The 14,063-nt window shown below is 35.3% G+C and overlaps 1 protein-coding gene across 1 annotated transcript in view; it reads right to left on the minus strand.

Annotated features, from left to right (window-relative positions):
- ccdc178 (coiled-coil domain containing 178) overlaps nucleotides 1-14,063 on the minus strand; it is a 119,474-nt gene that overhangs the window by 4,920 nt on the left and 100,491 nt on the right. The window contains exon 20 of the mRNA XM_066689666.1: nucleotides 8,115-8,249. Coding sequence (XP_066545763.1) covers nucleotides 8,115-8,249 — 135 coding nt within the window. The remainder of the gene's footprint in view (nucleotides 1-8,114; nucleotides 8,250-14,063) is intronic.

Here is a 14,063-nt window from a genome sequence, read left to right on the forward strand (position 1 = left end):
GAAATCTACTTCAACAAAGAGTGCAAGCTCAGAATGACTGGCTTCCTGTTTAAACAATATATAAAAACATCTCTCTCTTCCTCTTTGTCTCTCTCCCCCTCTCTCTCTATAGATAGATAGATAGATAGTTATAGTATGTTAAACTTCTAATTTTTAATGCCTTTTTTATTATACATTTCTCAAGAATTACACAGGTTTAATGAATCCCTGTTATAGTTTTGGCTCATGATAAATCATTTTTCTATTTCCGTCTCTACCCCCCCAAGTGCAATTGGTAACAGATCCAATGCTTATCAGTTGTAATTATAAAAGGGCTTTGCCCTCCCAAGCTTAACCTGAACTGACGCCACTGAATCTAGACAGAACATTAAGCAGAACTAAACTAAGGCTATATGTATTCAGAATATAAAACACAATATCAAACTCTACAGATTTGTGTTTGTTTGTTTGTTTATGGCTGTTTTCATATCAGCTGCTTTTGACAATCCTTTTGAAATGGCAATAACTATGCTACTTATATTTGAAGTTACTTAACCTTCCCTCATTGGTCTGATGTAAAATCCTTCCAGTTTTGAAACGCAAAACAAATAGTTTTGAGTTTATTACTTGTGACAGTTGAGGGACTGATAGCACTGTAGACTGTCGACCTTGATCTACGATGAGGCTGAAGCTTCGGAGAGCAGCTCAGGTGTACAGTATGGGATAAGGGCACTTCATTTGCTGTTCTTTCTCACTCAAGGGGATACAATGCTTATTACGCTTGACTTTGACCTGGGCAAAGAAAAATGAACTTGAGGCAACCAAATTATGAGGACTTTTTAAAATGAATGGATATGCTACATTACAACACAATTCATATATCTAGGGCAGTCCCTTTCCAAAATCTGACCTTGAAGGCATGAGAGAAATACAGGTTTCAGAATATAAAACATGATCTAGAACATACAGCTCATCTTTAGAAACTCTAATTAAGATTTACTTAGGCAATAGCTTGGGATAGTATGTGGCCAAAAACATTTAAAATGTGGGTCCGCTGTTATGAACTGTTAATACTATTTCATATATTCATAGGATATAGATTTCTGTTCTGTTCACAGGATGACAGGTTCTGTAATTGTGTGCAAAATTATATCTGATCTATGCATGGTCATTATGATTAAGCAAGGTGACATGCAGGGCTTTAATGTAAAAGCACTGCACCCTGCTGGAATAAAAGTATAAACACTTATAAAACTGTTGCTTATGTCCACTTAATTTTCAACTTTGATGAACATAACAAACTGATTTTGATTAAAGCACAGATGAGATGATCATATGACCTTTTGTGATTAACTAGTTTTGGTAAACGCAGACTGCAGTGCAAAATACAATGATAAAATTCACTAGCAAATATACAATTATTCTCAATTTATGACCTATAATCTTAATCAGAATTCAATTATTACATCTTACTGAATAAGAACAAACACCTTACATTAATTTCCCCTAAGACAGTTTTACGCGGTGGAGAATATGATCTTGCAGAAAGTGTAAAATCCATGCCCCGCTGTCACCTGAAAGTCTAGCTCCAATCACCCGTCAGATGGACTTATACAGGCCAAGGGTGTGAGGTTTCTCTGGTCTCTCCCTGGAGGAGAAGCACTAGCCTCACTGCCTGGAAGAATGGCACCGGTGCTGCAGTGCACTGGGCAGTGGAAACTCTGTATGCGTCTCCAGACTCCTGTTTAACAGAAGACTGCAGATGACCTCTGGATGTTGATGATTAACAAGTCACCACAGTAGTGCCACAGAAAGGTGTTAATTATAATAAGTGTAATCACACTACATTCAAAAATAAGTTAATAAACAAACAAAACAAAAATAAATAAGAAAAGTTAATAGATACGTTTTCTCTGAAAAGCCAGTTTCCCATAAGTTCAATATGCCTTAAATATATTTCTCCTAGTGGCCTGTATTTGAATCAAATGTATTATTTTAATCCAATTGATATAATTGTGTCTTATATGTTTTGACATTATCTTTACTTAGATATTCACATATTTAGGATTAAATAATGTAAACTAAATCAGCTTCTCCATTTTGTCATAAAATCAGTGATAAAACAAAACTAAAAACGAAAAAAAATAAAACAAAAACTAACCAATGAACAACAACAACAAAAAACCTCTAGTCTAGTTAGTTTATTGTACTTGGTTTGATTTTATTTTGTACACTGTGCATATGTCTGGCTCAAAAACAAATTGTGATTGAGATGCAATCTATAAATATTTCAATTTGTAAAATGGAACAATGTAAAAATTTACAATGTTTGTTCCATATGTAACTGTATTTGACAAATACGCAGTAAGAACACAATGCACTTGCAACTCTCTATCTTGTGTATATATTTGACTTGTCCACAAGATACCTTCATGTACATTTATATACTTAAACGGGCGTTTCCAGTGGCGCAGCGTCCGGACGCGCCTGTTCAGAGCCGGTTAACTGGCCGCTGCTGGACGCGCCGTGACGTCCGTCCACTGAGGACACGAGTCTCTATCAGAGCGGAGGACTGTGTTTGACTGAGACACCGGAGGACAGCAGACACATTGTGTCGGAGGATATAATCTCAAGAGCCGAGCGATCACGAAGATGGAGTGAAGTCCACGTACAGAGACAATTAAATGTTTTACTGCTTACAGTTAAACACTGTGATTCACAGACTAGTTACAATAAACTGGAGGATAATAATCGCATCAGCAGCCGATGGTATTAATACTGAAGGACAGCTGGCCGTGTTCAGGCTGTGTGTTGAATGTGTGCAGGACAATCAGACACAGTCAGTGTGAAGGAACACGAGTCATTAACGTGTCCATTGACAAGATCAATGAATGAATACATTAATACAGCAGAGCTGGGTTTCCCTCTAAAACATTAAGGACTGGTTTAATAAAGGCGTCCATAAACGCCATGACTGAGACGCGCACTTTAGTTCAATTAAAGCTGCTATATTGTATCTGGATGATTAATGTGAAACGTGTGTATTTTGTTTCAACTGTAACTTACCCTGGTTAAGCATCTGATAAGTACATTATAAATAATACCGCAAAAAGTATCGTTTGCAGTTACAAATCTGTAGTAAGAGTAATAAATGAAGCAAGTCACGCTGTGCCGTTTTAAATACATATATACTAGCACAAATTATGACGATAATACATATTTGCTATTTATTTTATTGTTGCACATGGAACCGTATTCTTATGCGAACACGCTTGTCTGAATATAATGTTGTCTCTACACGTTCAGAAACGTGTATTTATTACGCTGTGCAATGATGTAAAGCACACATAATAACACAGACACAAAGTCGCAGTGTTTCTGTCTGTTTTTAACACGAAACAAACCAAACCCGCAGTCGCTGCTGCTCCTCAGAGGACGGATCTCAGCGGCTGCTTTACAGGACGACATGGCGGACACGGCGCTTAAGACACTGGAACCGAGGCAATGGTCACCAGTGAACATGTGCAGTGACTACTTGTCTCCTGATTCTCGTAAATAGTTGTATGCAGTCTGGTATCAGCAGGACAAACTCAAATTTGAAAAGGGTGAATGTTTACCATCTGGCACATCCCATCCCCCTGCTGAAGACCATTTATTATCTACAGCATTTAGGACACATGTGATCCTGCTGCAGGAACACGTTTCCTTGGTCAGACCACTGTCCTAAGTGCTGTACTGATTTTCATTATTAGACAAAGATATTAATATCCACACTCCAGTGTTGAAAGATATGCCACCTTTTTCTTTCTATTTTCTTTCTGCTCTGTGTTCTTTGTATATTTTTGTTCTCTTTAAATATCTGCAAACATAGGCCAATTCCAATAATACAAAACTGCATACAGTTCAAGACAGTACTGTAAATGTCAACATCATGACTGATGAATGCAGGTTCTGTATTTTAAGTAATCTGACAAGAAAGTCACAATCTGGAGACAGTACGGAGAACATCGCTTGTGCTCCAGGACATGATGGAATTGGAGGAAAATATGGTGAGCAAAAGACAGCAGAAATGTAAATGTGGTTGATGGCAAGGCTGACCCATAATCACTCTTTATCTGGAACAGGAAGCAAGAGATGAGAGATTGGACAATTAGATCTTCTGACCTGAATTTTATTGAGCATACTCTGCAGAAGGTCCAGGATGCCCATGCATGGGCCCTGCACTCATAACAACATATACATGTGGGATGATAAAATATTTAAAGCTTGTCTTTATATCGTGAGACACATTGATCACGTACACACACAGATGAAGGGGCTGTTCAAATGTTCACTTTTTGTAGATATTAGAGTCAAATTATAGACATTACAAACCTTCAATTTGTTATGCATTATTTTACATAAGTTGAACTGTATATTAAAACAACCAGCCAAACAATAAACAGCGTGAAACATGTCTGTATTGAAAATCCTGATCCCTAATGAGTGTATAAACACATTAAAACCTACTGTTTTAAGTTCCCCAGGCTGTGTTAGGCCAACCTCATGAGAACACTGCATGGTGTGATGTTAGCATGGTTCATGTTAACACTACACACGCAAGAGGCTCAAACGAAGAGTTTCAGACAGTTCTCCAGCAGACACTGGGTTAGACATCAGCAAACTACAGTTGTGTCTCTGGACAGAATTAGTCTCCACCAGCAAGGGTGACAGATGGGGCTCTTGTATCTACAGCCACATTTTGCTAACAGCTGGTTTCATGCTCTCAACTGTCAACATAAAGTCTCAATGTAGCTCATTTGTTTGGTTTCAGACTGCAACATGTTGCACAAAATGACAGGATTGCTGCTGTGTTGGAGACTGTAGACAGTGTGGCTAATATCATTAGAATCCTATTCTAAAATTAACCTCAAAGTGAATGGGATTTCTCTCTGGAAAAAGGGAACCTCAGGCACTGTCTGATATACGCATATATGTAAGAAAATATTCTCTTCACCGCTGGTGTCCAATTTGGTCAATAACAGTGTTGAATTCCTGAAAACAATGTGACCAGTGAGTCCTTATTTATTCTCAAAAGAATACCTGAATAAAACATGATTTCTCTGCCCCGATCCCACATAGAAAATATAGGACTGAAACGCATGTGTTCTTCTAGTGGAGAAAAAAATAATAGTTGGCGACAACTTTAGTAGCCTCAGACCAAATTAATCAAACAATCAGTTGACCAGAGACAACAGTAGGCCAATTTGACCTGAGGAAGCTACTTGTTCTGCAATAGGAACAGATAAATGGAACAGCACTCTAATTACAATTTATGGGCCATTGCAAGTGTTGTGGGCGCATCAGCCATGAGGGCCCTCCCAAAGGAAACATGGAAAATATCAAGTCTCAGATCATTTATAAAGAAATGCTTCTTCATAACTTGGCTTGACATTGGAATAAGGCTAAAACATACATTACCCAAATAAATACGTTAGGTTGAGTAAAAGCTTTCAGTCTTGTAATATATTGCCAACTGTTTTAAAATGTTCACCTAAAAGCATCTTTGCATTTTTGTTTTATGAATAAATTGATGGAGACATCCAGTGAAAAACAACATTTCATTATTTTGAACTGGGTTAACTGGGTAAAAAATGTATACACCATATGTATGCAAAACATTCACACTGATGTCACAGATTCAAAATGATTGTGTTCAATTAACTAAGTGAGAATATATATATTAATGTTAAATGAAAAGGCAAAGAAGTGTTACTCTACAACTTAAAAAAGCAATTTAGCCGCTGGATTTCTGTGTTGATTATATATATATATATATATATATATATATATATATATATATATATATATATATATATATATATAGTTATAAATGCACCTCCTTAACCCTGATTCTCTTAATAAAAGCTGTTCATTAAGACTTTAATTTACCCATTATTACAACAAAATAAATAAACCTTTATAAACCTGAATGATGTTGTCTTAGTTTTCTGTCTAGACAACTAGAAAAGCAAACTCTTGAAAAAGGGTAAAGATTCTAACAAATCATTTATCCAGCTAAGCTACCCTGCCCCAAAATGCTTCATTTAAAATATGTTGATAAATGAAGTATCTCTTTAGGTAATAAATGAAGTATCTCTTTAGTTATCCTTTGTCAGCAACATTCATTTTAATGGAAAGTGAGTTTACAGGGTTACATGATTGAACTACTGAGCCAAGCCAGTGTTGGCAAATGATGGGCTAAATTATTGATGTTCCACACTAATGAACTCTGATGAGAAATAAAACATAGACATTATATTTCAACTGGTTCGTAATTATTTTTGTACTTTAAAAGCAATTTTATTTCTACCCAAACTGTACAAGTTCTGCCTAAAAGGAGTGGATGTCAATACTTTATTAATTCATTAGAGTGTTCTTGTTTCTTTTTAGTACACATGCTATGGTATGTTGGGTGTATTCGTTCTGAAATATTTGAAAACCCTGGGAGTATTTTAGGTTTGCTGATTTAAGTCTACAACTTCAGAGCTAAAACGTTCTAAATTATGGAGACACGCATGGTTAACAAATATTTTTGTACACTAGACTTTTTGGAATATAGACAATAAACCACACATTAAGCAGTTCTACCATAAGAATTATACTGCTAAATATGCAATGTTTTGAACCTTGATATTGATGGTGAAAATTGATTTTCTATTATGCCTTAGGAATAAAGTTCTCTTGTTTTGTTCATTTATTAATTTCTTAAGAATCTGACCAATTTATAAGATAAATTCTTGTATAAACAATGTAATTAGCAAGATTTTTCTATTCTACTGTAATGTTATAATAAGAACATCCTTTTGACAATTCATTATTTGTATTAAACGCTCATCTAATACACATTTTTATGATTTGTCATTATCTGGAACAAATCTGTTTTCCATAAGGTCTACCCTCTTCAACACCTATGTCTTTTCTTCAAACTAAGCAGTCCAACTCTTTCTGTTTGATGTGTAATGTGAATAACAAAGTTCATTAGGCAAACTGAACTGTGGTGGTTCATACTACATGTGTCAGGAAATGTGTTCATAAATGTAATAAACAAAAATGCAGAAAAGAAGAAAAACAAAATCATCAGGTTAAAATTGACATGATTTGCTGTGGACTTAATCATTTACTTTTCATCTGTGTGTGTGTGTGTGTGTGTGTGTGTAAAGCCTGACTTTTGGAGGACAACATATACATAGAATTAGCTCCTCTTGGTCTCGGGGGTGGATTTTTTCTTGCACGGAAGACCCCATTAAGAGCAAGAGCGAGGGTACTGTTCGCCTGCTATCTCTGCTGCTCTTGTTAGCGCCCTGTCTTCTCCAGTGTCTCTCTGAGCTCTGGAGCCTCTTTGTCCTTCACACTCTGCAGCTCAGCCAGCATATATCCATGGCTTTGCCCTGCCTGTGTGCCCACCTAGACAGAGCCCCTGTCTATTTGGAGTAGCCAGACCTACTAGCCATTTCACTGCTAGGTCTTACTTAAATGTTAAACTACAAAGAAAACACTGAAATCCCCAGGCTGATTGTATTTTAGTTTTAATCCAAATGATATTTATTCTGCTAATAACCAATATTATTATTACTACTATTGCTATGTATACGTTTCCATTACTGAGGGAATAAATGGTCAGTAGCCAACATTGTTATGGATGGCCAAAATACATTGCTTTGTAAGGCTTCAGTTACAGCATGAAAATGTTATTAATTTAAACTGTGATAAACAGAAACTGAAGATTGACTAACAAGACATGGGTCATCTATGTTATGGGTTTCCCCACTGTAACCCTAAGGTCACTGAGAAGGAAGCAGCGGATGCCATGAATTTAGAGGTACATTTAACAGGTTCTTACCAATTAATATTCCAACCTCCCAGAAAGAATATAGCGCCTTGCTTTTCCTTTCTGCAATGGGGTGTGATGTCAGTAGTGCACTATTAGAGTTTAAGCTCAATTAAACAAAAAAACTCTGTAATTATTTTTAGTCTTGTTACTTTCAGTGCTTCACCTTGTTTAAAGTAACATCTGATACACATGGCCAAAAAAAAAGGAAAAACGTATAAGTGTAAAATCTTTGGAAACCTTTCAAGTTGGATACCGTACATACCTGCACAGTTCCTATTTTCTTGCTGTTCTCATGACAAAGGGCCTGGAACTTGGCCAGTCCAGCTTGGCTGTAGAGGCCGCGTTGTTTGAAGTATTCCACCAGCGCTTTGTGCATCCTCGTCTGCAACAAAGAAAGCTAAGGGGAAAAGAGAAAAAAAAAAAGAAGTCGGCAGGGCAGGAGAGGAAATTAATGGCAGTGTTCAAGAAGAATGATGGAGGGAAATAGAGAAAGCAGTCAATAGCCCATTCTGCAGTGTACGGGCCTGACAGGAATTTCACAGTCTCTTGGTTTTTCAGCCCACTCATGTGCATTCATCAGAATCCAGTCACATCTGGCTGCCAGGATGGGGGGTTAATTTTCTCTAAATGCTTCAGCAGTTTTGTTCTAGCCGAGGCAAACTCTGTGACTGCAAAGCTGATGAGTAAAATATTTCTACTTCACCCAGTTTAACTTCAAACCGATCGCCTCAGGACATATTGTACCTCTCTTTTTTAACACATACACCAAGAGTCATGAACCCCCACCCTTAAAATAAAATTTCCATTGTCCCTTTGAGAGACGTGCTGCTAGCTTCATTTTGGACATAGTTTCAAGTGCAGGTTTAAAGACTTTGATAGACGCTATTGCTTTTTTTTTTTTTTTTCTCTTCTCCCCTTATAAAGCTTATCATAGCTTGGCAATGTGTGCTCCAGAGCATGACAAAACTAAAGAGAATTAACTCAGCCATCAACTGCTGAAGGAGAAAAATAACAAGAATTTTCTAAATAGAACACCCTATTAATCTACCTAGCTAAAGCATTTAAAAGGGCTACTAGCTGCACCAACTCTTAGATGTTAAACAAAATGATATTATACAGTGTGATGCAGAGACACATAAAGAAGGAAGAATTCAAACATCCCTACTAAGCCTTGTGTTAAGACATGTTATTGGAAATATTCAATGAAACCTATATTTTGGTTCTCTGCTACTGCACAATTATGCTTGTTTGTGTCTTTCCCCTTTACTTTAGAGGTAACCTATCTAGACTGAATTGTAATAGTTTGACACGAGGGCATAAACTGAAGTACCGGTATAGACTCAAAAGGAATCAGGATCTTCCCAACCCCTCGACTCTCATCCTGGTTCGAACACAATTTCCCTATAACTGCATTAACATTTGCAAATTGAAACTGATATTGTTTATGGTGAATTCAGTGTTATTATATATTCCCCTTAATTCTCAGTGATTATAAGGTTTGAGTTCAGTTATATTTTATTGTGTTGTATTATTTAAGTATGGCTTGTAATGATCCTGGTTTTGTTTTGTCTGGTTTCATATGTAGCCCAGAAGGATTTATTCAGCCCACTTCAAACACTGAATTAATTCACTAGTCTGAGACATTTGGTAGCATCAACATAATAACATGTTATTTGACTAATACAATAAATAAGTACAATCTTTACTTAGAGCAGCATTTATATATGAATATATTAATGAATGATAATTTCAACTACAAGCTCATTTTTTCCCAGTAACATTTAAAATACCACTCAAAATAACGCATAAATAATAATTCAGTAACCAAAGGTAGCCAAATTACACAACTCTCATACCTTTATGCATAGCTGTTATCTGTACCACATTACAACATTTTCCAATATCATTTGAATTTACAATCTTCTTTTCTTATTCTATTTTTTCCATTAAACACAGCATTTAGGAGATATTAGACATGTTTGGAGGGGGGGAGGGAATATGTTTTAATGATGTGTGTTTTCTCACAGTGGAATATGGACCTGAACCTCCGGTCACTAGAGTCTGAAAAGCATTCAGACAGATGTCCCAGAGCTAAAAGGGTCGAGTCATTAAATGTACATGCTGTCTAGTCACCCAGCATTCTATTTTTCAACTTTACTAAATAGCCACTTAAATTCCCACTGGACTGGTTGCTTACAGGAGATTAAACCATTGCTAGGACAGCAGTGGGATATAATGAAGAGTTTAATGCAACCCCACTCACACAGCATGTGAAGGGACACAGTGCTCTTCTACAGCCCATATGGAAGGCACAAGTGCAGAAAATCTGCTAATAGGACTGGCAGAATTGTTCAACTGCAAGTTTATTGTTTTATAATTATTTGAATGGTTGAAAGGGATGTTGTAAACACCATGATAAAAGTTTAGTAGTCTAGCTGGCTAGTCTTAAAGCATGAAATAAAATGTAATTCATCCACAATTATTCATAAGCTTTCTTGCATTATTGCTCTACCTAATAGCAAACACATCAATTACAAAGTAGCAGATAATGAGTTCTGCTACAGTTGTGATATGTTATTCCACTCTTTGTAAAACATGCAAACGTCTAATCTAAATCATCTACTTATTTGTATCACTTTACATATTAATAATTCCATTGCTCTCGTAACTTTTTTTCTTTGCTTGTTTATATACAAAGTATATCCCATAACCAAGGGGACTCTGCGATAAAATGGAATGAAGGACAATTATTTACACAATGGCATCAATGATTTTATAATTAGCTCTCGTATGTTTCTTAACTAATGGAAATGCCTGTTCAAATATGTGCAGCCTTTGACTATAAAAAAATATAATCTCTGTATATCAAACAGAGTAATGTACACCACACTACATTATAGCCTCATCCATTATATTGCGCATATTTAAAACATATGAAGTAGCAATTTTTTCTAAAGACTAAATAACATGTATAAAGTATTTGGTTTATTAATAATACATTATAAACATATATAGATTAAACTTATTTTTTATTAATATGTATTATAAGACAATGTTATATTTGTTGTATACTCTCTGAAAACATACTTTGCTAGATAAATATGTGTTGTTTATATGACATAACAGAGTTAAAGGTAGGTAATGAGTCATTATTATTATTATTATTATTATTATTATTATTATTATTATTATTATTATTATTATTACTGCTACTACAGGTTATTATTATTGTTTACGATGAAGTAGTTGCCTTTTCCTAGAGATTTGTATTGTTTCTCCACCCGTTTACACCATTAATTAATACATAAGCCTACTGAATATTAAACAATCTTGGGATTAAAACTAACAATATATATTATCTCAAACAAAAAATACAAAAACAGATTCCAAGTATAGTATGCTGTACAAGAATATATTCTATGTATGTATATGTATGTATGTATTTAGTAATGTGTTTGTTTAATATGAGGCTATTTTAAGTAATTAATATGCAAAGACATTGTAAACTATTAAAACATGTAATGGAAAATGTATATTTTCAAGTGCTCGGCTGTAATGAAAAACAAGGTGGTTTAATATGGATTTATTCTTCTAAAATGAAACACTGAAAGTAGCTATTCCCTCAGAAGCTGCCTCTGCTAGGTCAACAACACAGCATCGTATCAGGTATTCAGATGAACATTAACTTTGAAAAAATGGTTCATTTCTATTCAACTTGTAATGGATTTGGATACATCAGAACTACATAACCTTCACTAATTCTGGGGATATTGTCGACCTTTAACTTAATTTGGATATGCTGTATAAATGATAAAAAATTGGTGCAAAGCTGCTCTTCTGTAAAAATTACTGAATTTGTTAGGAGAAAAGAAAATCAGACTTTGATCAGAAGCGTAGCAAATCCTGTCCACAGGACTTTTGCATGTGCTTTTCCGGTTGATACCCTTCATGTAGTTAGATGAGGAATTGCACTGTTTGTCTTAGTGGAATAAATAATGTGCATTTCTCCTTTTTGTAAGAAAATCTCAGGACAGAAATATATATCCTAGCAGGCTTATTGAACACTTAGAGGTCTTAGAGACTGCATCCGAACCATCCCTGAGTGTTGAATTAACACCACAATTTTAAAGCAGTATTGCAGGTTTACGGTACATGCATGGAGATCATTATTTAATAACAGCAAACAAACAAAAAAAGTTACTTATAGATACAGTTTTATAAATATTCTAACCCTGGATTTAAAATAATGTTGTTTGGTGTTTAATTTAATTTCATACATATTCTATTTCTCAATTATATATACCTCCTGTTGATTGAACTGAATTAAGACGGGTATACACATTATATTATAATTTGGACAACAGATGGCAACAGCTGTTCAAGGCAGTCTTTACAGGGTGAGCCCACCCTTGTTCTTTAGGATGACTGAAATCCTTTTGATAGAAAGGGATGTAAGGCATTGTGGTCTCATATTGTTTTGTCATTCCTTTGATTTCCTGAGGTGTTCTATGGGATTCTTATGGGATTAAGGTCAGGAAATTGAGCAGGGAATTAAATGTTTTTAAGGCTCTACTCCCTGAATCACTGTGTTACACTACAAGCTTTGTGACACTGTATTATTGTGTTGAGAGATGTATGGACCTTCACCATAAAATTCCATCACTGCTGGCAGTACACTTCAATCCAGAATGTCATAATATGAAGGATGAAATATCCAATGCTAAGCTAATAAAACACCAGCCAATATAATACAATAACAGTTTTGAAGCATCATAGATGTAACCTGAACATCTTATCCTTTAATACTTTTCTTTTTGGTAACTTGCTGCCATATATATGATCTAAAAATGAACTTAAATTTGAAATACATAAATTGCCTAATGTGTGCATTGGAAAATATGTATAGTATATATTTGCCTACATTAATGTGTCCATTTAAAACAGCTGCACATTGTTCAAGCAGTCTCACTGCACTCATGGTACTACAAAAATTATCAAGCACAATTTCCTGAAAGAACAGGCCTTGGTTCTTGTTGCTTCTTGCCATCAGATTTGTGACTTTAGGATTATCTTGCCAATCATAGGCAATTGCTTGGGGCAATTCAGTGACAAAAGGGGGCTTCTTAGTCACAGTAGGCATCTGCTTCCCACTGGGTTTTAATTGTCAGTATTATTAGTTCCAACATTCTTAACATCTGAAACACTTTTAAGGAGCATCATACAAGAACAATGACATTGGACTCAGGTACAGTTACTGTGGTCTTGCATATATATATATATGGTGTTTTATTTTTATATTATTTTGGACATTCCCGCCACGCTCACTACCTAACTACCTATTCATACAATTTTTAATAAAATCGACAATTTGCATCTTTTTGGCAGCTCACCTGAAAAAAATATGTAAATTATTAAAATTAGCTTTTTGCAGGATGGATAAATTACCATTGGTTGATATCATCAAATGGAAAATGCCACATTCAGAAATAATAACTCTGTGTGTCAAATGAAAACTGCTATTAGTGAAAATAAACTTTCCAAATACATCAAATACTAAGACTGTACTGATGTTACTCCAAGTGTAAAATGAGTCGTCCAACATTGTACTTTCTCCCATCAGTGAGCAAGGAAACAGACGGTTTGTCAGTAGCACTACTCTCACTACTGTGTCATTATATTGCCTAACTTAAAAGTGTGGCCTTCTGTATCTTTGTATAGACACTATATAGAAAAATAAATCTTACAGTGCTTTAAAATTATTGATTAAGGTCTAATATTGTTAAATGTTAGATAGTACAACTACTAATATGGCTACTATGACTACTACTACTACTAACCAGTGTCATTTTACCAGGAAAACACAGTCTGTGACACTTAACCTTGGCATAAACACCACTTTTAGCCATTAAAGCTCTCCCTGTGTTGCTTGGCTTTCTCGGAGGTTGCAGGTTAGAAAAAGGGAGAAACAATTCACAAAACCATGACTTTTGGAGTTTGAAATGTATCTGACTTCAAATAATGTACAGTTGACAGGTACAAGACAGTTCCAAATCAACCCTCTATTATCCTGAGTTTTCAAAATGGGAATAAGATATGTAACGGTTTAATTAAACTGAGTTCCATCCCATAAATGTAAGGGTTTACAAATTTGAAAACAAATCTTTGAGATTGCTGCTTAGCGTCTCCTATGTGCTTCCGCATCATCTGGATA

The sequence above is a fragment of the Amia ocellicauda genome, chromosome 2 (assembly GCF_036373705.1).
Source record: "Amia ocellicauda isolate fAmiCal2 chromosome 2, fAmiCal2.hap1, whole genome shotgun sequence".
NCBI lineage: Eukaryota > Metazoa > Chordata > Actinopteri > Amiiformes > Amiidae > Amia > Amia ocellicauda.